Source organism: Lepidochelys kempii, chromosome 15 (assembly GCF_965140285.1).
Source record: "Lepidochelys kempii isolate rLepKem1 chromosome 15, rLepKem1.hap1, whole genome shotgun sequence".
Lineage (NCBI taxonomy): Eukaryota > Metazoa > Chordata > Testudines > Cheloniidae > Lepidochelys > Lepidochelys kempii.
In genome coordinates this window covers 25,278,986-25,306,545 of record NC_136394.1, presented here as the reverse complement: position 1 = coordinate 25,306,545, position 27,560 = coordinate 25,278,986, and the positions used below count along the sequence as shown (strand labels likewise).

At 37.5% G+C, this 27,560-nt stretch overlaps 1 protein-coding gene across 10 annotated transcripts in view; it reads right to left on the bottom strand.

Annotated features, from left to right (window-relative positions):
• Positions 1-627: 627 nt before the first annotated feature.
• SBNO1 (strawberry notch homolog 1) overlaps positions 628-27,560 on the bottom strand; it is a 43,329-nt gene continuing 16,396 nt past the window's right edge. For all 10 annotated transcript variants that reach the window (XM_078848904.1, XM_078848908.1, XM_078848906.1 and 7 more), the window contains 27 exons: positions 27,341-27,437; positions 24,792-24,952; positions 24,479-24,612; positions 24,232-24,322; positions 21,596-21,757; positions 20,745-20,880; positions 20,560-20,665; positions 19,000-19,153; positions 17,654-17,836; positions 17,279-17,376; positions 16,964-17,115; positions 16,359-16,556; positions 15,826-15,996; positions 15,547-15,716; positions 14,014-14,145; positions 11,021-11,156; positions 10,151-10,263; positions 9,977-10,048; positions 9,273-9,372; positions 8,427-8,501; positions 7,945-8,091; positions 7,762-7,856; positions 7,413-7,505; positions 6,518-6,655; positions 5,523-5,599; positions 4,430-4,623; positions 628-2,620 (listed from right to left, as the gene is read on the bottom strand). In XM_078848904.1, coding sequence (XP_078705030.1) covers positions 2,478-2,620; positions 4,430-4,623; positions 5,523-5,599; positions 6,518-6,655; positions 7,413-7,505; positions 7,762-7,856; positions 7,945-8,091; positions 8,427-8,501; positions 9,273-9,372; positions 9,977-10,048; positions 10,151-10,263; positions 11,021-11,156; positions 14,014-14,145; positions 15,547-15,716; positions 15,826-15,996; positions 16,359-16,556; positions 16,964-17,115; positions 17,279-17,376; positions 17,654-17,836; positions 19,000-19,153; positions 20,560-20,665; positions 20,745-20,880; positions 21,596-21,757; positions 24,232-24,322; positions 24,479-24,612; positions 24,792-24,952; positions 27,341-27,437 — 3,528 coding nt within the window. In that variant the 3' untranslated portion in view covers positions 628-2,477. The remainder of the gene's footprint in view (positions 2,621-4,429; positions 4,624-5,522; positions 5,600-6,517; positions 6,656-7,412; positions 7,506-7,761; positions 7,857-7,944; positions 8,092-8,426; positions 8,502-9,272; positions 9,373-9,976; positions 10,049-10,150; positions 10,264-11,020; positions 11,157-14,013; positions 14,146-15,546; positions 15,717-15,825; positions 15,997-16,358; positions 16,557-16,963; positions 17,116-17,278; positions 17,377-17,653; positions 17,837-18,999; positions 19,154-20,559; positions 20,666-20,744; positions 20,881-21,595; positions 21,758-24,231; positions 24,323-24,478; positions 24,613-24,791; positions 24,953-27,340; positions 27,438-27,560) is intronic.

Below are 27,560 nucleotides of genomic sequence, written 5' to 3'. Positions count from 1 at the left end.
GGAAACAGCTCTTGTACATCTGCAACCAAACGATGGGGGTGGAAATAGCTTTGTGGCAGACGAAAGTGTGTATAGTTACTGGTTTGATTGTTTCAACCCATTAAAAATATTTCTATCCTGAAACAAAACAGAACCAATTAGAAAATGGAAAATTACATTTTTGGGGAAGTTTCTCGACCAGACTCTGCAATTGCATTGCAGATAGGAGCATTCGGGTTTCCAACCCAGGAACACATTGAAGATGATGTTTTGCTCAACACAACAATTTTAGGGCTGAGAGTAAGCTGCCTCTCCACAGAATAATGAAATGAAGTATATTTCACCTTTATTAGGATGTTGAATGCACCTACTAACAAGGCAATGATGACCATGCAACTCACACCACGCTTGCTACTTTTATGGTCCACAATGTCCAGCCTGCCTGGCTCACCAGCATCTGCTGATGACCTCGCAGGAGTCAAATAACTCCTTGCCCGCACCAGAACAAAGTACGGGGGTGGGTGAGGTCAGGTCAATGCTGTCTTGCAATTTCACACAGTTAGAAATGGAACTGCACCCACTATTACCTGGGTTAGAAATACTTTCTCACAGTATAGCTGCTGCCAGCATTAGCCTCAGACACATCAATTGTAGTTACAAGTCTTTATTTCAAAATGCATTTCAGTTTGTTCAATTGCTGGCTGAATAAAACATGGAACTTCCTGCACACACACAATTCCCCCCAGATTCATGAGCTCTTCCTATATTAGTGCTGCATGTGTAATACTAGTGCAATAACGGGACTTCACACTGATCATTTACCTAATGGAGTTAAAAATAAGGTTATTAGATCTATTTCCGATCTCAGTTCCATAGTTATCCCAGATTTACATCACTGAGACATCAGAATCTGGTCCACTGAGTAAATGTTTAAGGAAATGAGACAGGCACTACAATGGATCACAGCACTAAGTCTCCATCAGGTCAACCCTTTACCCTTGTCTTTACTGTACTTACAGCACAATCTTTACTTGTAAAATATATACTGAAGTTCAGTATAGAGTTTATCGCTGGTCTCAGATACTAACTAGTTCAACTTAAAGACTGATATGGACCATAAGACAGAAGACTAGCTTAAGTAGGCTGGACCATTCAAGTCTTGTTGAATGCCAAACTAGACTTGTTAGTTTTTTGGAATACAGTGATTGCCTAAACAAGACTCCAGTTTTGTTAGTACAATAACGTTTTATTTGACATCTACAAGATTCTGGTATCTTGCAGTTTTTTGGACAGGTTTATACAATCTCAATTTTTCAATAGTGCAACCTGTGCAAGCAAGAAATGACAAACATTGTCCTTCACTTTCTTATAAACATCTACTATTATAGGCAAAACAAAACTTACCCATATTATAGATAAGTGACTATTCACATTTGTACATTACAATTTCTTTTAAACAGCTCCAGATAAACTCTACAATGTCTTACAACATATTAAACAGTATTCAAGTTACTGGGTAACAGAAACAGCACATATAGCGGAACCCTCAAGAGTTTCCCCATTGTCTAATTTACAGCTCAAGTAAGGTTTCAACTTACAAATGACAAATTAAATTACATTAATGAAGTAAAAAATATAAGATTGCATGAGAGGTGGAAGTGAATTTGCACTTAGTTTCCATAGTCACCTCGGATTAAGGAAATATTTTAATTTTAAAGGAAAGGCTTTTAGCCATCTTTGCATTACACATTAGGAATACCATTAATACATTAAAATGAAGTAACTTTTTAATTTAAGATGCTTATCACAAAAAACATGTTGCAGACTCAAATATATAACCTCCAGGAGAGAACCAGAAAAAATGCAATACTTGGGTATAAACACTATAAAAATGCAAAAACCAATGCTGTACAACTAAGATGGTTTCTCTCGGAATTCTTGACTGGGGTGTTTATCCTGTTCATGCCTGTTTCCAAAGACATGCACTGTCAAACAGAAACTGGGAAGGAACCTGAATGAATGCATGATGTGCAATCTCTAGTTTTCATGCGTATATAAACTTACAAGTTGAAGAGAAAAAACCCAATATATATTTTCTATATATACTCAATACATGCATTCGAGGTTATCTCCCACAGCAATGGCATTGATGTACTGCGTTAAACCCTGAGCACTGTATGACAAGATAAAAATAAAGCCTGTTTGGGAATTTTCAAGCATTTTCAAACAAAAATTGTGGTTTGTGGCTTAAAAGGCCAAAAGTAAAAGCAAACAGGAAGCTCTACAAAGAGCATAGACAGATGCACCACCATAAGCAACTGCTGGCTTTCAGTTCTACCATCCTTTATGTATCTCTTTATTCCCAAAGTACTTCTGAGACCACACAACTGAACTGAAAAAATTATATTTCTTTGGAATCTGTCCCTGATTTTTATGCAAGTGATATGCTTTTACAGCCTTTTCTCAAACACCAAAGTCAACACCTGTAGTCTGTCCTCTTAAGCATTGTTGAAGTTGGTGATGCTCTGTGGGTGATGCTGCTGCCATATCTGCTGCTGTTGTACTGCAAGCTGTTGAGACTGGTCTGATGTTGACAGGAGGTTTACAAGGGGTGATACACAATTTGCAGGAATGAGCAAACCTGTAATTAGCAACAAGTCAGCTGTACTTCTTAAAATGTTTGTATAATTAAGAACTTAGGCCAATGGTTCCAAGTTCCTTAAATGTCAGCAGCAGCTTTTGCATAAAAAGATTTAATTTTCAATGTCAAGGCTTTAAGAACTTATCGAGCGCTAAAACAGGTTCTATTCCCAACTAAAAGTAGTACATTCAAAAGTCATCTGATCCTTCAGTCACAGACTAGCAGGAAAAAATGCAAATTGTCTTTAGGGAAGTACAGCTTCAACTACTCTTGCTGTATTTTCAACTAAATGCACAAGGCAGCAATTGGCTGTTTATTCACTCTCCTGGTTGGATAGAAGAGGTCACAAAACTACAGACGTTCAGGGATGAAGAGAAAAAAATCCAGTTTACACCCCTTTTAAATGTCACTAAACTCAGTGGAGTTAAGCTGTAAGGCAGGGGTGGGCAAACTATGACCCGCGTCTGGCCCATCAGACCTTTTAATCTGGCCCTGAAGCTCCCACTGAGGAGCGGGCCTTGCCCCGCGCATGCCATGGCTCCACGCGGCTCCTGGAAGCGGCAGAATGTCCCCCCTCCAGCTCCTACACGTAGGGGCATACAGGGGGCCCCTGTCCCAAGCGCCGCACCCACAGCTCCCACTGGCCATGAACTGCGGCCAAGGGGAGCTGCAGGGGCCGTGCCTGTGGATGGCGCAGCACGCATAGCCACCTGACCGCACCTCTGCATAGGAGCCAGAGAGGAGGACATGCTGCTGCTACTGAGAGCAGCTTGAGGTAAGCGCCACCTGGGGACTGCACCCCTCACCTCCTCCCATGCCACACGCACCAACCCCCTGCCCCAGCCCTGATCCCCCTTCTGCCCTCCGAATCCCTCATCCCTGGCCCCACCCCAGAGCCCACACCTCCAGCTGGAGCTCTCACCCCCTCCTGCACTCCAATCCCCTGCCTCAGCCCAGAGCCCCTTCCAGCACCCTGACCTCCTCATTTCTGGTCCTATCCCAGAGCCCGCATCCTGAGCTGGAGCCCTCACCTCCTCCCGCAATCCAATTCCCAATTTCATGAGCGTTCATGGCCTGCCATACTATTTCCACACCCAGATATGGCCCTCAGGCCAAAAAGTTTGCCCACCCCTGTGCTAAGGCCTATGATCTCCACGCTTGAGCCACTCCACTCATACTTTTCAGCCATGGCTTCAACAGCCCACAAACACTGCAGGAGTGAGTATTTTAATGGTTGAATTAAGGGTTTGCAACCCCTCTTCAAGGCTGAAAAGTTGAGTGGCTTTGGTTTTAAAGATAGCTGGCTGGAAAAAATGGAGTCTAACCCTTCTGGGTGGCCGAGAGAACCACAGGTGTATTGGGACATAAGTGGATCTTGCCTTTGTTGGGAAATATGCATCAAGTGATAAACAGGAGGGGGAAAGTGCAACACTTTGTCCAGTAGTGTAGGGGTGCAACAACCCTAACTTTTACAACAATGAGCCTGCTGTTTAGCCTGAAGTGACTCACCCCTATTCCTTCCCCCCCACCTTTTTTTTTTGAGGCGGGGGGGGTCTCTTCAGCTCTAGCCGGGAGAAGTTTTCAGCAGAAGGCTGGTTTGGAATAGTTCCTCCCCCTTAACCTCATGCAAACAACTCATAATACAGAAATCAAAATACTTATAGTAAGGCACAAAGGCCTATTCTCTGTGTGTACGTGTATACCTCCTACACAAACTCAGAATATAACTTCAGTCTATACACCCCAAGTTTAACTGACTGCTATGTGGTCCAGCAGAAACAAGTTAAAATAACGGACAAACTTACTTACCTACAATCCTCTGTCCATCTTCTGCTCTTAGCCGAACTATTTGCATTTTCACATTTGTACCACTCACAGAGGCTAGAACTCCTTCCACTTTTGTCCAGACACTTAGTACTGAACCACACAAGACGAAGTAAGTTCGACAGCGGAGGCCCACTTCACAAACTAATCCAAGGCTTGCTTTCTTACAATTGCCTCTCCTGGAGGAGGAAGAGAGTTTAACACATTAAAGAACAAGGGAGGGTAATTTACAATTCAAATGAACTTTTTTTTAAAATGAAAAATCTTTACTTGTGTAAGTAAACACTAAAGGAGGAGAAAGTTAAGATGGTCATGATGGATAGTGAGATGGGGACATGGATAAAGCTACTCCACAAAATGGCTTTTAAAGTTGTGAAAGACTATTAGTACATCTCGGGCTAGATCCTCAGCAGGCGTAAACTGACAAAGCTGCATTAAAGTCAACAGAGCTACACTAACTCACACCAGCTGAGGCTCTGACCAATAATGTCCATTAGCAAGAGGGTAAGTGCTCTAAAAACAAATTCAGATGTTGGGGTATTAATACACGGACATTCTTCATCAGTGGTTAGCACTGAGAAGTCAAGGCATGATGTTGAGGGTTTAACAGCATACTGCTAGGAGAATCAGCATTAAAACTAATGTTCTTTAGTTCAACCATCTAAACTCTGAATCTAGCTAAAGTTACTGGGTTTACATTTTTTCAAGTTAGTTATATCCAATACATCTCAACAGATCAATACGTTTACCAAAGCATGAGACACTTTTAGTCCCTCTGCGTTATTACGAAAGTTCTTCATTATGCCCACTCTGAACTAAAAAATGAAATCTGAAAACAAGTTCATATTTTCATCTCTCTCTTGTAAGGTAAGAAGTTGCAGATTACCACTTGGACTGTTGACTTTGAGACTCCTTCAGAAATTACATGAAGTGACCAATATTGGCTCTTGGAATTTTTATGAAGATGTGGATGAAAAGTTGATTAATTAAACTGTAGACTCCTGGTCCAAGTGATAAATTAACAGATTTAGTCAAACACCTTGGTAGAAAACCTGTTTATATACATACAAATACTAACCAATAAGCATGGGTACAGGTATCTGCCGATGAATTGTACTGCTCTAGCCAATGTGGTAGAGCATCTTCAGAAGGTACCTGAAAAGCCATTTAAAAGTTGTATTAAAATATAAACGTGGCCTCTGAAAACTACAGAACAGCGCACACAGTATTTTGCTTGTAGCAATGGGACGACAGATAACACTGATACAACTTTGGTTTTGTTTTTCGTTTGTTTTTTTTAAGTACTAATATGAACAATCCAAGTTATATTGCTCTGTAAGCATTTTGGTAAATCCATGCTACAAGTAGAAATCCTGCTAAGGATGTAAATAAAGGTTTAGGTATAGTAGAATCTCACTGATTGAGAGGTCTGTAGATCCAAGAACCTCGTTTATAAAGCGATAAATTCAAAGACATTGTCACACTTGAGTGCTCTTCGTTCACTTATTCTTACAAGCATCATGTAAATTCTTAACAGTTCACAGTCAGTCAACTTGCCTAGGAAAACATTGGCTACTAAAGCAATTGTGTTGCTGTGATATGATCTTGAGGGACAAACGAAAAGATTAATTTTAGTATTTTAGAAACACTAGCAGGGAAACACCCGGAAGTTCAGAATCATGTATGGTTAGAGTATATTGTACGTAGTGTTCAAACATGTTTGGGATAAAGCATCTTCTGCAAGTTTAATTGCAGCTGAACCTTCTCCCTAGTTGACGTTTGGAAAGCTACTCCTAGATTATGGAAAATCTTAATGGAACGATTGATATTTTGATAAGTTTTTGCAGATACAAAACACTGTTTAGGCAGGCTTGCAAAGCCCTAGAGATCTCTTTGGATAAAGATAACTATAGGCTTGTACTGGACGAAGTTTACTTCATAAACAGCATTAGTTAAGTGTTTCTATAACTTGCCACCATACTGTGTATGGACAGACATGGGTTTTGAAAAATCCTGCATTGTCTTTTACCACAAAGAAACTGCTTTTTAAGTAATGTTGATTTAAAAGGTTACCTTCTTATATTTCTTTTTCAGGTCTGCAAACGTTTCCAATTTGAGTTGTTTCCCAGTGTTAGGTCTGTATACTAAGAAAAGCTTCTTTTTGGGATTCACTTCCTTTACCAAGATGGCAGTTTTCTTATTATTTCTTATCTGAAAAAAATGATTTTATAAGTTGAAACATGGACAGTGTCTTTCCTAAATAATTATGCATACAATAAATGTGTTGAATAGCTATCCAGATCCTAATTATAATGAATCATTTCTCCAAGTATACTTTAACTAGCCACATGTATTACAATTTTTTCTATATACATATTGGTCCACAACTAGAAAGAGTACACAATTAACCAATATGACATAACAGGATGTGTCATAATTATGGTCCAGTAACGACATGTCTTAATGGTAGTTTGGCACGAGGTGAAAGATAGTGGCACTGGCTTCCAAGAGGTGTGTCATGATTACCATAATTCACACCCTAGTGTCTGAGATTATACACGGTTTACCTTGCATATAGCATGAGCACACAGATTTTAAAATGAATACCACTTAAAACTAAGTGTATGGTTACATTTGATACCTGTCCTAAATGTCTTAAAAAGTAGTGTTTTGTCATCAGTGCTTGATGATTAAACAAAGTTACATAAACCACAAAATCATTTTTAAAATCAATTTGCTTAAAAATTTGAAAGCATTTTGCTAAACTAAATAAAAAATAAGAGATTGTACTGGATTGAAAATAAATTAAATTTTTAAAGTTTTGAATATATTCACTTTACACATTTAATGTGAAAGAAATTAAGTTAGTGGAGTTTATTGGGACAGCCAAAAAATTGTTCTGTTCTACTAAAAAATGCATCTGAGAAATATGGAAAAAAAACAACACCACATTTTAACAGATTCTCACTTGCGAAGATAAATAAAATCCATCATCTGGTCCAGTTTGCTCAGCCCAAATCTTAGTTGCTTCTTCCCAAGACATTCCTCTTTCTACACTGATCTAGAAAAGACATTAAAACAAGGATGTTTAAACACCACATTTTGGAACAATTACTGAGATTACATACAAACAATTAAGTCACAACAGTTAACAGTGGTCTTTACAAGATGACAAGGAACTTCATTCTTTCAGTAACAGGTTTACAAGCCTCCATAGTGGAATACCAAGTTTCAATTTAAGAACTGAAGTTTCAAATTAAGGATTTTCAAGGGCAACTAAAGTTTTGGCAGTTTGAAGAAACACGGAATTAACTTACTGTGTATAATTCTACATGTCCAGAGGTAGAGTATCCCGGAGTTAAAAACTTCTTAGTATCTGCCTTTCTGACCTTCTCATCTCCAGAGCCCAGATCTTAAAGAAACCCAAGAACAAACAATAATTTATGTACGAGAAGCAGATTAAGGAGCAGAAAAAACATTAAGAAATTTGATTTACTTACCTAAAATACCCATGTCATATCTTCCATTCTTTTTAGCATTTTGTATAACTGCATTTAACGTATCAGAGAAATACTGAAATAAAGCATTCTGCTGATGAACCTCCATACCCAGAATTCTATTCAGGAATTTTCCTATATTGTTGTAATCTAAAAAGAATCACAAATAATGTATAAAGTGCACAGTTTAGGAGAGAGAATGCTGGTATAAGTGAAGTCCTAAACTAGAATTCATACGTTTTAAAAATTAACTAAAATCAAACTTTTCAAACTATCAAAGCAAAACATGTTTTTGAAATAAAGCATACATTTCTTAAAGAGATTAACTTCAAATCTAGACATAAATAAGAGAAGTTTCAGGTGCCACTGTTGCCTCCAAATCTCCCTGCCAGGTCTGTGGTTTTATAATCACAGAAGTGATTTCTGATTTGACAATAAAATTATACATCAGCTATCAACATTGACAGATACACCAAAAACAATACCTTTATCAAGTGTCAGAATTCCTGATCTGTCTTCTACATTTATTAGGCCCACACCAATTAATCCTTGCCGAACATCTAGGGAAAGAAAAAGTTACAAGGACTGAAGCCATCTTTGTCCTGCCCTCTGAATAACCATATAATTGCCAAGAAAACGAAAATAGCTAGGAAAACAATATTTGCGTTACCTCTGGAGCAGCAGATAATCCCCACTCCTGCCCCAAAAATCCAATTCCAAATCTTTGCACACCCCATATATATATAATTTGTGACTGATCCATATGCTAGGAAGTCACGATACAAAGCCTTCGCTTCTGGTCGAGTCGAAACATGGGTAGGGAGGAATACCAATATTACTACATTTTTGATCAACAGAAGAGCAATATAAGCTTCTTTTAAAAAAAAAAAAAGGGTGACAACCAGGCAAGGTTTTTAAACAGTTTTTAGTACTGTGGTTAAATAGCCATAACTAGACAAGACTGTAGCATTCTCTGAAATTGGTACCCATAGGAAAACAGAATTTAAAGAGAATTTAACTCCAAATTTTCCTATGCATACAATAACTATCTATGTTCCCTTAAACATTTTTATGGGAATTATATTCAGCTGTATTTATCATGGGGGAATAGATCTCATGTTTGGGCTAAGAACTAGTATATAAAATTCACAAGTTAATTTAAACAATTAGAAGAATTGTACTGGTAATATGAACAGAATTAAGCCACCTGATATCAAGAATAATTCTTTACATTTAAACCTAACTCACTACCATTCAGAAAAACAGAAGTAAGTGTTTTCGAGAAAGGATGACCAAAAACTAGGGGTTAGAAAACAGTGAATTACAATTACCTTTAAAGAATTCTCCAGGATAGTCAGCAGGTGGGGACACCATTGGGGAATCTAAATTCACAATGGATTTCATAACTATCTCCAAAGCATTTCTGCCATACTGTGTTAAGAAAAAAAATTAAGTTACAGTACTGTGAAAATTTTGCATATGGGGTTAAGCCTCAGAATTCTAGTATGCATGCTGGTATACACCATGGGTTAAAGAACTAATTTTTAATCCTTGCCTGAAAACAGTTTTTCCATTCACAATCCAAATTACAAACAACTAAATTAGAGCATGGAAGAAAATGGGAAAATGCTGATGAATTTTTCAGTTTAACAAAATGCATTGTATGGTAATAGCCCAGTCTGTTAATTTCTCCTTAACACGGTCATTTCCCCAGGTTCAGGACGCTCAACAGATTGATTGAAAGACAGCCAACTGCTTAGGGTTAAAACATGGAACTTTACCTGGTAGATTAAGTCATCTATATATGCTGTAATTTTACATGGCACTTTATAAGCAGAGTACAACATTCCCTCCCCAAACAGTGGGCAGAGAAAGAAGCAAAATACAACAGTTCAAAAAGGAAGAATGAGAGGGAATTCCTCCACAGGCACCTTTTCATTTTGCCTAGTATAAGTATTGTTGCAATCTGTTTTTATTTAAAAAAAACAAACAAACAAAAAAACAAAACAAAAACAATAAACTAAGGAGATGTCACCTTGTTGTCAAAGTTGAACCTGCTAAGGTCTCGAGTTTCTGTTGCTCTTCTGTCACCGTGAGTGAGAGCTCCCTGTCAAGACAATACCTTTGTAATTAAAACATACAAGAGGTCTCTGTACTGAAAAATAGACTATGTACAGTGCTTTAACTGAGTTATACATAACAGTCTTACCAAGCTCTCTAATCTTTTGGCAACTATAGATGCAAATCTTTGCTCTCCTGCCAATTCGGAAATTAGGAACACATACTCTGGTGCAGTAACTTGGTTTGATCTGTGAGTTCTTCCTGTGTATTTAAAAGTGAAAAAAAGAGTTACAAAAACCAAACAGGAACTCCACAGAACATTTGATGGGAAAGTAGAAAGAAGTCTCCAGAATCATAAACAAGCAATTGGGAGACACTGATACTTTTGCCACACACAGACTTAATACATTCTTAAGCAAAGAGTCAATGTGATAGGAACTAAAAAAAATTCAGAACACCCATCCTATTTATATACCAGTTGTAGATAAATCTTGTAAAGAGAAACAACTGCTATGCACAAAGGGGGAATGTTTGTGGATGCACATACTATGAAACAAGGTATAATACCAGTTTTGCTTAGACTTTTTACACTAAGCCTACAGGCAAAATTTCTACTGAGGGGCACAGACAGTTGGCCTTACTATGGGATGGGAAGAGGGGTGGAGCTTAAATATAACTAAACCTAGCAATCCTGCTGCTCCACGAGCAAGACAATTAGAAAGTTGTTGATTCTGCTGTAAATTCTACTGTAAAACTATGTGCAGATGAACATTACCAAATGCAACACTCCAAGTTTCTGATTACTTCATGAAGATGCACAGAACACGCAAAACAACTAATTCTAACATTTACAAATCTCTGTATACACCACCATTTTTATTCACCAGAATTAATGAGACATAACTCACAGCATCTAACGAACAGAATACTCCACATTATACCAAAACTAACCATGGACATGCCTAGTGCAGTAGATTATTTCTGAACTTGATGAATTAAAATACAGCCATTAACTCACCAAATTGCTGTATTGCTCTATCTGCACTCCATGGTAACTCCAAAGTCATGTGCACTCTCCGCCTCTGATTTTTAGCTCTACGGTCGGCTTGTAATGAAATACCTGAGCTGGCAGCTTCTGAGATGATGGCAATGTTCTTTTACATAGAAGAAAAATTAGCAGTGAATTTGAGACCAAACCTTAGTTTCCAGATTTGTGAAAAAACAGCTGATTTTGGAATTACCAATTGCTACGTGACTGGAGCTACATCACTAGCTTTGGTACTTGGGTGTGGGTGGGGATGAGCTTTAATCTTCTTGCGTTTAGGCTAAACAAATGCTACAGAGACACAGAGGCCTTGAGAGAGGAAAGGGGGTCATCACTTTACTGTCCCAGCAACTCCCTCTTGCAACTGGAGAACAGCAGAGATCGGCATCCGGTCCTGCCATGTCAGAGGAGAGGCTCCTGTGACGTAGGCCAGCCCCTCATGAAAGAAAGGGAGAAAGACTCCTATAGCAACTAAAGCTCTTTTCCTACAAGGTGGCAGCTGACCACGAGCAATATAAATTATAAGGCTGCTGCACTGGAGAAGGGTACCTTGATAGCCAAGTATAAAACCATTTTGGCATTTGATCCTCAGGTGAAAATACTCAGGTATTTATAAAATAGAATAAAAGATTTAAATATTTACATGCAACTTGTAACAGAACTGCAACAGCAAAGTTAAGTTACAACTCACTCAAGCGATTTCGTGAGAGATCATAAGATAACCAAGCTAAAAAAAAAAGCTCTGTAGTCTGAGGAGTTACTTTTAACAGTCGTCAGCGTAAAACTTTCAGATGGACAACATGGATTTCTCAAGTTGGTCTGTGTGCATCTCACAGGACTGTGGGTATAGGCAATATGGAGCAGCTCTAACTTATGAATATTGTAGGAGACCATTAATTAGAACATTTACTGTATGAATATATTGATTTAGTTTACCAGCAGGCTGTTGGAAAAACAAGCAGGAAGGCAAGACAGTGGCTCCATATTAGACACCTCCAGTCAAACACTTTGAGGGGAATAAAAAGACAATGCCTGAACTATTAAATGGGAAGATCTTACCTCCTTGGCTCCAGCCAAGTAACAGCTTGTTTTGCAAAGGCCAGGAACCAAAAGGTCTATCAGAGAGACAAGGCAGGTAAGAAAATATTTTATTGGACCTACTTCGGTTGATGGAAGGTACAAGCTTTCGAACTAGATCGAGTATTTCAGGTCTGGGGGGTGTTCTTAGAAGGTTTGTACATTCCCATCAACAGAAGTTGGTCCAATAAAATATACTGCCTTAACTACCTTGTCTTTCTCATACCCTGGGACCAATACGACAACAACACTGCAAAAGGCCTAACAACAGTTAAAGTTGCTCAATCTAGAGTGGAAACAGTAGTTGGCAGCTATTCATGACAGGTCAGACACCAACCTGTGGGTCTGAAGAAGCTAGGCCTTCCTAAGCTTCCAGGAAGTAAGACAGACAGACATTTGGAACTTTAGCTTTAAAGCCTCTTTTGTTGTTCCTACTGTTAAATACTTTGATTTAAGAAGGCTGTTTTGAGTCACTGTAATGCACTGATCAGAAGCTCTCCGAGGCAAGAACTGCAGGTACATGAACCCAGCCAGATCTGATGGAGTAAGTACGGTTGAGCCATAGTGTATTGCAGTGCAGAACCCAGTCTAAGACCCAGAGACTTGCATGATTCCATCGCAGGAGAGGTGAGGTCATAAGGCCTGAAACATGAGTGGGTGCACTCAATGAACTCAGCAAGGGGTCAGAGGTGCAGCTAGTCCTGTAGATGTTTCCCTGTTTAGCTGAGGGTCAGCTATATCACTCAAGGCACCACAGGCTCTACAAGAGGGTTTTACCAGTACTACCAGAAAAACTGAAACTGACAACAGAACAGGCAGACGGGTGAACAGAGAGAAAAGGGAAGAGGGACAGGCCGAAGCATGCCTCATGGTGATGCTCTCAGACTCCTCAAGAAGTATGGAACATAGGAATTGTTATACTGAGTCAGACGCGTGGTCCACCCAGTCTTTGACAGTGGGCAGTACCAGATACTTCAGAGGAAGGTACAAGAAACATCACTGTTGGTAGATATAGGATAATTGTTTTTATATCCTTTCCAAAATATCTTAGTATTAACTATAACAATTCTAGATATTCTTGTTATCCATAAAAATATCCAATCCCTATTTGAATGTTGCTAAGTGTTTGGTTTCAACAACATCCTGTGGGAATGAATTCCAGCCAAATTACATAGTGTGTAAAGAAGTATTTTCTTATCAGTTTTGAATTAGCCACATTTCATTGAATCTCTGCTGGTTGTTTTATTATGAGACAAGGAGGACAGAAGCCCCTCTCTCTCTCCTCTATACCATTATTTTACACTTTTATTATGTCTCTTATCAGTCTCCTTTCTAAGGGATATAATCCCAATTTTTTCAAAATCTTTTTAGCCTTTCTTCGTGAGTTTTTCCATGACAAGTCACTCATGCATTTTCCCTATATACCTCTATCACTGCAAAATCATTTTTGAAATGGAGGTGTCAAGTACTGCCTACTATTCCAGATGAGGTATTTATAAGCAGCTGGGGAGCAAAAGCCTTGGATTTATTTATTTTCTTTAAATGAGTGCTGTATCAGAAGATTGAGTTTTTAGAAGTGTCCACTTGAATTTGAGTCTCTCCTTTTAAATAGAAAGGACTTATTAAAACTAATGGTTCAATTCCCATTCCCAGCTGAAAAAGCCTGTTGACCTTCAGGACATTCCATAAAAGTCATGTATTTGACAGAGCTTTTAGGAGCAAAATGGGTATATGATTCTGTAGATCAGTTAATTTCTATTATACTGTGCTGCTAAGACTGTGGTTGGAACTGCACATTTTAACAGTCTAGTGCCTACTGCTTGTGGACAGACCTGCTATAATTTCTCCAACATAAAACAATTCCTTGAAGTTACATAGAAGTAGTTTACCTTGTCTCCATCCATGAATCTCTGCTTTTCTGTGATATTTAGAATTTCAACAGGCACATCAAGTTCAGACCTTGACTCATAAGATATACTGCCATCATCATTGCTTACAACTCTCCCTTTGCGGCCTGTCATCTTTAAAACAAAGGAATATTTTTAACCTTATCGTAGAGGTGCTGAAATGATGGAACATGAAATTACTTCAAACATCAGTGCTATTTATTCACACACTGTCCTTAGAAGACAGCAAACAATTCACTGCAAGTATCCAAAGACCAAGATACATTTTATACCTGAAGCTGCCTGACTGATGCAATACTGAGCAGCGCACAATACTCCTATTTTGGAATAACCTTGGGAATCAAAAAGGCAATCCAATAAAGCAGAGGTTATGTGGAAGGGATGGAGGACCACCAATCTTAGTGTTTTTTATTGTCTGATAATGAAGGCATCATTAGTAACTAGAGAATTTCACTGTTACTGTAGTCAAGTCATGGAACTCGTAAGTCTAAGACCTTACCTACAAAACCAATTCAGCAGCAACAAGTGCAGTGTAAATTTACCCTGCAATAGCCTGCCATGGTCTGTGTGCACCCTCCTCACGCATAGAATCCCAGAATCATAAGACTGGAAGGGACCTCGAGAGGTCATCTAGTCCAGTCCAACTGCACTCATAGCAGAACTAAGCATGTTAACAGAGTGCTTTGATCTGGATTGGTCCCCTCTGAAACAGAACTAGCTCAAAACATGTTAACAAAACACTCTGCTGATGTGCATTGTCCGTGGACAGCTAGACTGCGACTGGCTAGTAGTGCAAGGTAGATTCACACACTAGCTTGCCGTGATCTAATTGTTCATGTAGACAAGCCATAGTATTTAGTAAATGGAAGTATGGAAAGCTGTGAAGGGAAAGAAAGGAACTAGAACTCCAAAGAAATTCACTGAAAGTAACAGGGTCTCTTCTGAACTAAGGGAACAAAGAATGTTTCTGCTGGACAGACAGCCTACAGGAGAAATGTTCTTAGTGCTGGTGGGTAAAAGTGTTGTCCCTTATGTGAAGCTTTACACACATGCCCTCCCTGGTCCTCAACTCCACTCCAGGTCTTCCCTGCCTGGACTTCGGGAGAGAAACCTGGAGTTAAAAGGAGAATGGCACAATCATACATTGCTACACACAGCATATCAGCTTTAGCTAACTAGTCAGGAAATTAAGAAACAGTACAGACAGACAGACAAGCCAGCATTTCTCACCCAACGAAAAAAACAGAAAAATCAAATCATAGACAGTTTTTCCCAGTCCTTATCTATTCAGATCCCTTCTCTTCTTTACATTTCTTTCTATAGCGTTTGGAGTTATAAGGACCTGCAAGACTAATGGACTTACTTATCAGCTTAAACCTCTAATATGCAGCTCACATCACTACATATCTTGAAAAATAGTAATACCACAACCAGATTTCTAAAATACATGTAAATATTGAGCGAAATGGAGGGAAACAAAAAATTCTTCACTTGCAATAGTTACACTGGACCTACCTCAGCCACATTCTCAGGACCACCTAGTTCATCTATAAGTTCATCCAAAGTATTAGGAGGAAGGTCTTCGGCTAGTTTTTCCAGTTTATCAAGCAATTCTTTTTTCATCTGCTGGGCTCTTTCAACAGCATCTTGACTTGTTACAAAGCTGCTGTTAGTATTACTGTTAGCTGAAATGTAAAGACAAAAACAATTCCTTAAGAAATTACGCTTTTTTAAATGCTTTGCAATTGTTGGGAAAAAGTAGAGACTCCGAAGAATTCCAAACCTCATTCATACCTGATGTATTGGTACTAGAAGCAGTGGTAACAGCAACGGAAGAAAAACTGCTAGGTCGTTTTGATCCAAGACCAGAAGCTAATAAGGCACTCTGAATGGAATCTGGGTCTATACTTTTCTTCTTTTTCTTGTCTTTATTTTTCTTATGATCTTTTCTAATTAACCAGGGGTCTGAAGTTAAAGAAAATATTAAGTAACTAGTCAAGACACTTCCCCATTTTCAAAAAATTAACTTTCCTAAGGACAATCACAAATTCTGTATCTCTTCCAGTTAGTTAAATTCTAGGTCAAAAAAGCAGTTTAAAAATGCTTTTAAAAGATATGGTCAAGTACAGCTATCATAGGTAAACCACTAAGCATAAAACGACAACTTTAGAGCTATTTAATTTCAGGACCTACTTCTTCAGATTATACATTTATAACAAATGTCCTCTATTTTGTCTCACACTGAAGTGTTAAATAAAATTATATTTGACATGTAATATTCAGAAATACAGCTAAATACTTAAGGAAGAGTATCCACATTATCTTACCATCTTCATCGTCCTCACTAGATTCATCTCTGAATGGGTTGAAGTCATCATCATCTCCAGAACTCAAAAATTTAGAGCTCTCATTGTCACTTTCTTCATTGTCTGAGGCATCAGAGTCGCTTTCACTCTCATCGGAACTGCTCCCAGCTAGGCCACTTATTTTACGAGCTTTCTTGGTTTCTCTAGTTATTTCCTCACCTATTTTCCCCCAAAATAAGAACATTGATTTAGAGATCTGTAGTCTATTTTTCACAATCTGTTTTCATACCTCTGCAGTGATTAGGAAAAAAACAGAGCCTTAGTACTGAAATGGGGCTTTTCAGTGAATCGTAACTGAAAGCACATGAATTTAACATTTTAGATCTTTCAGTTTTTTCGTGAGTCACAAAGGTTGCAACTTTCCTGCATATCTATAGTATCAAACAGATAGAAGGTGCAAGATTTGGTCCTCCAATAACCAGATTCCATTAGCTGTCCCAATCGTTTCCATTTGCCACCCACAAAAAGATTATTCTACAAAGAATCTTATTCTGTGCAATTCTCTTAAGTGCTGCCATTACCTCAATAGTATAGCAAATATATAAAAATAGCAGCTTACACTTTACCTTTCCGTTTCTTTATTTTGTTCTCCTTGCAAGGACTGTCCCTAGGTGAATTGTTATTACTTTGAGCAGTCAAATCTATTCCCAGCAAACTAAAAAGCTTCTTCCTGTCAGGAGCTGGGAAGTGCTTCTCAATGAGAGACTGCAATACTCCTCTGTGTTTAAGAAAAAAACAAAATTAAGAATGAATGTTCCTCTACCAAATTTTCATCTGTTAAGGAAAAAAATGGTTATATAGTGACTTCAGTTTTTCCCCATTCTTTGGCACTAAAATTCACTCAAACCCACTGATAAGGTGGCAAAAAAAGGAAGACTTACTTTGCTGTGGAAACAAAGTCATTCAATTCTCCACCACCCTCCTCTAAGGCTTCTAATGTTCTTGCTTCTCCTGTAGACTGTAGTCCAATAACAACACACTGGGGGCGGGGGAGGGAGGAAGAAGAACCACAAATACAATTAACACAAAGCCCTGAGATTCTGATTAAAAAAAAACATATTTTTACTTCTCGTAAGTTAGACAAACAGGGATTCACAATCAAGAAGAACCTCAGAAAGCTGAAAAGCATGTCATCACACACCTTCAAAACACATTAGTACTAGAAACAAAGCCATTTGAACAAGTAATATGGATGGTACTACACTTAGAGAGGTTTCCAAAACATTCTGAACTACTACCAGACTTAAACAACTTACTTTCCCATTCTTGATTTCTTCTCTAGCTAGCTGTACCACCCTTTTGACTTTGGATGCTATGCAGAGGTACTTGAAAAATCTCTGGTGGGCTGACCAAAACTGACCCCACATAGACTTTTTCATGCGTTGCTCTGCATCAATAAGATCAGCTGCTTGTTGAAATTTCTCTCTGGCATTCACCCACTGAAGAAGAAATCAAAAATTTTACAAATCACACCTTTCAAAGTAGGCAGATATGTAACTAATGACAGTGGAAGGTAACAGACAAAGAAGGAAACATGTGCGGTCTTTTACAAACTTATTAGAATTGAAAAGCAATGGTGGACAAGAGTATACAACAAGAAATGGTCACCTGACAGAAGATCCAACACCAAATAAGTATATAGCAAAATATTTCATGTGAGTGAGCTAGAGAGACACTGTTTGTTCTCAAAACATAAATAATTGCCTGCCTGCCAGAAACTAGGGACAAACTATGAAAAGTAGCTGTTATAATCAGGATAGTTTTGTGCAGCAGAATTAATGCTGTGAAGTTTTGAAAGCTTACCAAGAAGGTTGGCTCAAGATAAGTACTTCAGAAATCAAACTTGAAGATAGACCTCAGAAAGCATTAAACATGCCTTAATTGCAAATTTAAATACAACAATATCTCAACATAGATCTTGGTTTTTTACACATACAATTATGTACACTATTTGTTCCATCCAATTATCCAATATAAGGTATTAATTTCTACTGTTTTTCTATGTAGAAAAATTGTATTAGTGTATATAAGCCAAGTAACCAGAAAAGACCATTAAAATAGCCAAGAGTTAAGTGAATTATAGAAACTGCAACTTCCCTTGTTTGTAAAGATGGCTCATTAAAATTAAGAGTAATTTTGTGTATTTTTATTACAATTCAACTCCATTTGAACTAAATTTTCATTAGAAGTTTACACAGTTTTATATGAGAGTTCCTTCTGAAGATTAAGTAGTCTGAATTTTATAGTGATAAATCATTCAGACTTGTTATGCACAAGACTAGGAATAAGTAATGGAACATAAATCTTGAACCCTGTTGTGATTTTGTAATGACTCATTTAAAAACGTCTCTGAAGTAAATTCTTTTAGTCTTTTTTATTCCAGAGTAAGAGCAACTCCCTGCTCCAAAGAAAAGCCAAATGTAATGGAACCTTCATACTAAAGCGAAGCTAATGGATTTAATTCTTTTCCTATAACAGCAGCATACGTTGTATAATTAGGACACTATGCCTAGCCTGACAGCAAATTATCTCCACCCATTAAGTTCTCAGCTTCTACCAGTTCAAACTGTCATGAAGATTTAAAAACTGAATAAATTCTTACCAGTTTCACAGATTTATTATACATTTTAATGTAGTTCTGTGAAAGCAGAACTTCTTCAATTTTGAAGGTCACACCTGAAAAGCTTAACTGTCTTGCTATATACATTCCTCTCAGTTTCATATCCATGGCAACTATTTCCATGGCACCCACGCCTCTGAATAAAACAAAAATAAAACAAAAATACCAAGTATTAAGTGGTTTAGAAGTAAATAGCATATTAAAAAGTACACTATGAAAAATAATAAACGAATATGTATTCCATACAACCAATGTGCGTGAGCATTAGAGTTGTATAATTAAACACAAATCAGAAAATATTAGAGATCAGGCTGCACGTACAACCATAACTCTGCCTTCTTTTGAATATGCCCTGTAACACGATCGTTTAGATAATTCTCACACAGCCTACCTTTCGAATGACCTAACACATACATGGGTAGCCATCCTGTAATTTTTTTCCCATTTTTATGCTTACACTAATTTCATGCCAAAGTTACAGTTATCTGACAGATTTTTTTAATACACATTTCTCAAGAGTGTATTAAATGAGTGCATTTTCTGTTCATTCAGTTACTCTGATTTATACTGGCATAAGAGCCAAATTTGGCTCTTAAGCAGCCAGGTATTCTAAATTATTTTCAATCAGCAGCACAGCTTTTGGTGCAGGCGGGGGCTAAGGTAGTCAACTATGAAGTTAATTTAGCTGAAAATTTAGGTCTATATATATTTAGTTTCACTTTTGTTGCATACTTAACACATAGTATGTTTGTACTAGTATAGTCCCTATAGAGAACAATGTCTGTTATACGCAATACAAGATGATACACAAAGAGGATCTAAGATTTAGAAAAAATGTATGAAATGTATTTTTCAAATACTATAACCACGTGAATGGGAATTAAATGGTTAGAGAATGTTACATTTGCATTCTTTTGTATGGCACTTTCCAGATTTTTTTTTTATTATTTGAAAGTTCTGGGGAATGGCGTGCCCATTTTCTTTAAAAGGTATTCCGGTTTTCATTAAACGAGGAACAGTGTAAATTCCATAATCTGGAACTAACCGGCTAAGGACCACCAGAAAGCCCCAAGAAGCAGGACTTCTGTTGACCTTATACACCGTGCACCAGACCTCCAGAATCAGCTTGCCCCTTCACTACACTTTTTACTTTGTAGCTAAATCTATCCTGTATGAAGCATACTGGGTATGTGCATTATGTACTTTTCATGAGGATCAATTAAATCAAAAACATTTCACCACAACACCCAATTGCGCTTCTCTAACTTAAAACCACTGTACCTCAACCTTTTTCAATTGTAGGTTTTAGAAAGTTAATTAGCTTTTTTTTTTTAAACTAAGTATATCCCTACCCAAGCTCCATCTACTTCATTTTTTGCTAAAAAAATTAAGAAAGGTTCATTTTTAGACACAGAACAAGCTTGAAAGAATTTCAGGAGAACTATAAGTGACTGAAAACAGGGCTGAAATGGAAAACTGGAAACCATAATGCAGCCACAACTATAGCTGTTCTTACTATAATTCTTTAACGCATTACATTACCTTCTTTCAACAGCCTGAATAAAGTCACTGAATTCCCTAAATGGGGTTCCTTCACCCCATATTCCCAGACGGTTCATGTATGCCATATTTCGCGGCTCAGATGCACCTGAAAGGAATAGCACACACTGTACCAATGCCAATAAAAAGTCAGTTTTCTCTAAACATCTGTATTAAGTAATACTTACCTGTGGCACTAGCATAAACAACTCTAGCCTTCGGAAGTTTATTCTGAAGCTCCAATACAGCTAAGCCTGTCTTTGTTGGTTTTGAAGAACCAACAGGACACAGATTCTTAGCTTTGTGACATTCATCAAATACTATCTGAATATTAATTAAGGAATAATTATGCATCCTACAATCAATATAGTACAGGGCACTTAGAATGCAGAGGGTTTTGGTTTTTTTTAATTGATTTTTGCAGTGAACTCTATACTTTCATTAGCTATCAGTTTTAATTAGTAAATGTTCTACACAGACTTCAGTCAGAAACAATTTGACTTTTTTTTTTAAAGCAATGTCAAGACATTCAATTTTAAACGATTCAAATATACACTTAGTATAATGTTTTCATGTATTTTTGGAATGAATTTTCTTGAAGTACTATGCATTTTCCAGGAAAAAGCCATAAAAGAACTAGAAAGAAATTATGTACAATTTAACCAAGAGGTAAGGTTTCTGATGACCATATTCCAGGCTCAACCTGCCTATTTAAAGACCAAAGCCTTGATTCTGATCTCATTCTGGTTTACATCAATGTAACTTCATTAACTCTATTGAAGTCAATCCCTGATTTACACCAACATAGGACCAGAATCAGGCTGCTAGTTGGTCACATGTACAGTGTGCTACATGTTTTGAATAAAGCATTTAGAAAACGTCTGTGGTGGCTGACAAATTGTATAGTTTCAAATTAATGAAAAACATCCTTCCTAAAATAACTGTAAATAAAATGTACAAGGTTGCCTTCCAACAAAAGAGGTGTGTTTTATATTATGGTTCAATTATTTCTGTTGCAGACTAAGAAATGAAAGGATACAACTCCATCAAAGTCATCGCCACACCAGTGGAGAAGCTGCTTTAACCTGGTTTTGTATTTACCACCAGATTGACTTTCACCAATAAGAGAAGAGTATGTGGCAAAAATTACACCTTTCTTTACACTCCCATTATGTTTGGAAGAAATTTTTCCATATTTGAACTGCAAAAAAAGAGATAAAGTTACATTTTAGTAAGTTACAAAAATTGGTCTGTCTGCATCTTAGTCAAGAAGAGACACCTCACAACTCAAGTTTCAGAGTAGCAGCCGTGTTAGTCTGTATTCACAAAAAGAAAAGGAGTACCTGTGGCACCTTAGAGACTAACCAATTTATTTGAGCATAAGCTTTCGTGAGCTACAGCTCACTTCATCGGATGCATCTAGTGAATGCTCAAAGAGTGACACTGATTGAAGCACTGATTCGGCATTCCTTACATAACAGTGAAGTCACCAGTGATTTCAATTTATAGGATTAGGTCCCAATTTGCAGCTGGGAACATGGTTAAGATGATAGTATGGTGGTGCTCTCGTAAGTGCATCCTGGAAGGTATAATCTTCCATGGCTTCAGATTTTACAGGTTAGGCCCCCCCTTTAGGGGTTTCCCTGAGTGTAAAGCCAAGATGTGTCATCATGAGTCAACAGGTACTCAGACCTTTTTTTTTTTTTAAAGTTGAATACAGCATTTAGCCAAGAGATCAAATTTATTTATAGTGGCTACTAAGTGAATTGTCTTAACGTTCTAAAAAACAATGATTTACTCATCTGTTTCCTAGTCATTGGTCTGACAGACTTTAAAAAGAGGAAGCAAAATCATTTTTAGTCAGACAGTGAATATGACCAGTAACAGCATTTAGCTCTTACATAGTAAGGCATCTGCTTTAGCTATCCATTTATCATTAAAAAGAAAAATAAGCAGTAAAAACGCCAAACTCAAAAAAAAAAAAAAAAAAAGGAAGCAATATTCCCTGCCCAGCTCTAAAAGGACTTCAAGCATAAATAGTGCCCTTAACTTCTGACTAGAAGTTAGGTGTATATGGGTAATTATTTGCAGGTTTAGAGTCAAACTGAAAAAAACCCCATCTACATGTCACTTGGAATTATAAAAAATGTAGGGCTGGAAGGGACCTCAAGGAGTCCAACTCCAGCCTCCTGCGCTGAGGCAGGACCAAGTAAACCTAGACCATCCCTGTTTTTAAAAACCCTCCAATGTTCAGGATTCCACAACCACTCCTGGAAGCCGATTCCAGAGTTTAACTACTCTTAGAAAGTTAGAAAGGTTTTCCTAATATCTAACCAAAATCTCCCTTGCTGCAGATTAAGCCCATTACTTCTTATCCTAGCTTCTGTGGACATGGTGAACAATTGTTCACCATCTTTATAACAGACCTTAGCATATTTGGAGATTTTTAGCAAAGTCCCCCCTCAGTCATCGTCTCTCAAGATTAAAACATGCCCAGTTCTTTTAACCTTTCCTATAGGTCAGGTTTTCTAAAACATTTTTGTTGTTCTCCTCTGGACTCTCTCCAGCTTGTCCACATCTTCCTTAAAATGTGGCACACACCATTGCACACTGCTCTCCAGCTGTGGCCTCACCAGTGCCAAGTAGAGTGGGACAATTACCTCATGTGTCTTACAACACTCCTGTTAATACACCCCAGAATATTAGCCTTTTTTGCCAGTAAGTCACATTGCTGATTCATTCAATTTGTGATCCACTTCAACCCCCAAATCCTTTTCAGCAGTTCTACCACAGCCAGCGACTCCCCCATTTTGTAGTTGTGCATTTGATTTTTGCTTCCTAAGTGAAGTACTTTGCACTGATATTTATTGACTTTAATCTTGTTGAATTCAGACCAATTCTCCAATTTGTCAAGCTTCTTTTGAATTCTAATCTTGTCCTCCAAAATGCTTGTAAAGCCTCCCAGGTTGGAGTCATCTGCAAACTATATACATATACTCTCTACTCCATTATCTAAGTCACTAATAAAAGTACTACAGTACCAGACCTGAGGCTGATCTGAGACATCCCACTCGATACATCCTCTCAGTTTGACAGCAAAACATTGACAATTACTATGAGTACGGTCTTTCCACCTGTTGTGCACCCACTTTATAGTAATTTTATCTAGACCACATTTCCCCAGTTTTCTTGTGCGAGAGACATGTTATGACTGTGTCAAAAACCTTACTAACATCAAGCTATATCACTTCTATTGTTTCCCTCCTATCCACTAAGCTTGTAAACCTGTCAAAAAAAAGAAGGAAATTAGGCTGGTTTTGCATGATCTGTTCTGGACAAATCCATGCTGGCTACTTCTTATAACCACATTATCCTCCAGGTCCTTACAAACTGATTGTTTAATCATTTGTTCCAGTATCTTTCCAGATATTTAAGTTAGACTGACTGGTCTATAATTCCCTAGGTCTTCTGTTCCCCCTTTTAAAGATAGGTATTTGGCTTGCATTCCTTTCCCCTTATTGTTAATAATTGTGTTGAGTATCTGGTCACCATTAATCCTGTTTGTTTCAACATAAAACTTAAGAATGGTATTAATTTTAAACAGTAACATGTATGTCATCACACAAGCGTACCTAAAGGTTTGCCTCAATTGTACATAGTAAAAAGTTTCCACACCTTGTTTAATGAATGAACCAAAATATTTTTTGCTCCAATGTCCCTCAAGTCTCTTTCAGCATCATATTTCAGATCATTTGACACACTAAACCTGGATACAAAACAAAAAAAAAAGCATATAATCTGTAAAATTATTGAAGCAAAAGACTAAAAGAGCAACAATCCAAGATTTTTGTCCAAAAAAGCTTACACTAACTTTAAATACTGTAATAACTACAAAATTTACCATCACAAATCGTTAACTTACCATACAGCTCTTTTTCTACCCAACAGATAATTTTCATAGATTATTCCAGCTATGGTTCTTCCTTTTCCTACACCAGCACCATCACCTATCAAGAATCCAGCTCTGTCTCCATTAGGCAGGAATGTTTCATGTTGCTGTGAAAGAAAACAAGTTTTCAAAAGTGCATCATTTATAGATTCCAGCAGGAACAGACAAGTTCACACTATCCCCTCCCCCCTTTCACAAGCTGATCCTGAAAGGCAATACTTAGTCCTTCAGTGGACCTTTGTATTCTGAAAATAAAGTATTTAAAAAATACTATAGTGCAACATACCTGAGCTGCATAAGTAATTGCTTCAAGTTGCAATGCCGACAGCCAACCATTATCAATACTTTCTTCAGATATTGATGTCTGATACCATACTTCAGGAGGGGTTACACTGGATAACGAACTTGTTTCGACTACTGGATCAGGATGACGTAGACCAATTTTTACTAGTTTGGGGGAAAAAAACAGTAGTTCTAAACATAATTCAGAACAGTTTCACTCGTTACATTAGTTATTTCAGAAGTGGATAAAACCCCATAACAATTTCCAAGACTAGGTGTTTTTGATTCACGATTAAGGTTAAATGCAGGACAACTCTAAATTCCTATGCGCTTTTGAATCCAGCTTCTGCTCTTAATATATGAAATGGTGTCCCTTTAAGAAAAAGGAATGCATTAATCCACGATTTCATTAATGAAAGTAATTTAAAGGTGACCTGCGAAGCTTTTGAGTTTGTTCACTTTCAGCTTGTAAGACTCATGGTCCATGAAGATCCACTTCTGCTTTCTCAAAATCCCCTTTTAAGTTAAAACTAATGGCTCTGAGTTCTGCCTTCCCTCACAGAAAAGTCCCCTGAAGGACTTAAGCTCTGCTCTCTGACGACATCACTGCTGTTTTCATATCAAGAACATATAAATAGCTTTCCTCAACCAGTCTTTATTTACACATTGCTAGATTGTGTACGTGGTCAAACTATCTTATAGCACAGAGTGTGGGAAGAGAAAAGAGTCTGACTAGGAGCAGCTCAGATTAGTCAGTGATTAGCACACAGTTCCACTGGGTTTGTGATGTCACTAATCCACAAAAAAATGAAGTTACATGAACTGAGAGAAAAGGCACTTCCAAGACACACACTCCAAGGAATACAAGATTGAAAAAGAATTTTTAAAATGTTACGAGAACTTAAACAAATGCTGTCATATGAGGACTCTTAGAAAAAATCCAAAAAGCTTTGCAGGTCACTTAAATAGACTTAATGTTCTCAAAAGTATTGTACCATTTGGTTACAAATAGCAGTTGAGACTACAGCAATGTCATCAATATGGGAGCTTACGGGCATTTGAAAACCAGTTTCTGTTTTGTGACATGTTGAATTGCTTAAACTAAACTCCTGTATTTCACTCATGTTGAGCTGTAATAAAAGATGAATAAAGATTTACAATCTTACATTCCTTGGGTTCCCACAAAATCTGTTACATACGTTTCAGTAAGGTAATACACGTAGGAGTGCAATTTTACATTAACTGCTCAGAAAAAGTGTCATATGTCTTTCCAACACACTGACCATAATGGGTGTAGCTCTTAAATCTTTTTATTCCAATGAGCGAACTCTTCAACTGAAAGCAGCAGTGAAAGCAAGAATAAAAGGAGAAGCCTTAGGAGCAGTGGGTTACTACAGTGCTGCTGAAAAGGACAAGGTTTACTTTTTTGGTAAGACCAGGGGAGGAAACTGGTGCCACATCCTGCTGTGGAAAAATAAAAGGCAACCAGGATGAAGTGACAGTGGAAAGCAAAACATTTTTTGGACGCATATGGAAAAGAACTATCAGTTTTAAAGTTACAACATGTGGTGAAATTCTATTGCTTGTGTATCTTGGAGTTCTACAGAGACAATCTTATTGGTAACTTTTGCCCTTAAAAGTATGAACATTTTAGTGGGGGTCTGCCTTCAACAGATCTATATTTGTATGCAGTATGAACCAAGGGATTCAAACACTGCTTAAAATCATGCTGTAATTTTTTTTAAACCTGTTAGGAACACCATGAGCTATTAAAAGTTAAATTTTTAGCAATTTAATGTCATTATTTATGTTCTATTTACATGTCAGATTGGACAGTGAAACAAATCAATTAAGTCAGTTACTTCCATATTCTTAGTGCTGCAAAGTTTAAGTATACATCTGCAGAGTAATGCTCATTTGTTTTAAAGATAATTTATTTCTGAAATAAGATAAACTGTGGAAATACTTTTACTAATATTTAGTTCTATAACAGCTGCTAAAAAAAATAAAATTTAGGCCATGCACTTAAATTACATACACGTAAACACTTCCCCAGCCATGCTTAGATTGAGGCTAGTGACTGCTCAGTAATCAAGTTACTGAAATGCTGTACTTGGCCAGTAAGACAAAGCCCCCTAATATGAAGACAACAGTTCAGGCCTGAGCAGTCAGGAACAACTGTTTATTTTAAAATTATGTGCATAGATGGACACAATTCTAAAGACCATGGGCAAGCCAAAGTTTTGGCTTACCAACTATGTTATTGTAAAAACTTACCATTGTTCATGAAGTACTGACAGAAAGTTAAACCAAAAAAGTATCAGACCTGTCCAAGGCCAAGTTCAAGTTCAAATATCTTAGCCTCTTTCAAAAGTTGACCGTTGCAGGAGAAGGCAATTTTCTCCACAAAGAGCAAAATCTGGTCCCCTTTTAGTTATTTGATTTTGATGCATTATAAAGCATTACTATTCTCTCTCTACATATTCTGTTAGGAATTTGGGCATTAAACCATTTAAAAAGCTTCAGTTTTTGGATGCAACCAGAGAGTCATACATTTTATTGGCATATACTCTGCATATGTCTCTGCATGACCCATTTCTTCTTCATCCTCCTCCTCAGGTTCCTCTTCCTCTTTTATTACTGGCACTTTCTACAATACAAATATATCTGCATTAGTCAAATAATATATTGCTGATGTTCAACATCCTAGAAGTGTACAGGAACATTGAGTGGAAGCTAGAATACAGACATTGACATTAGTAGTGTTTTCATA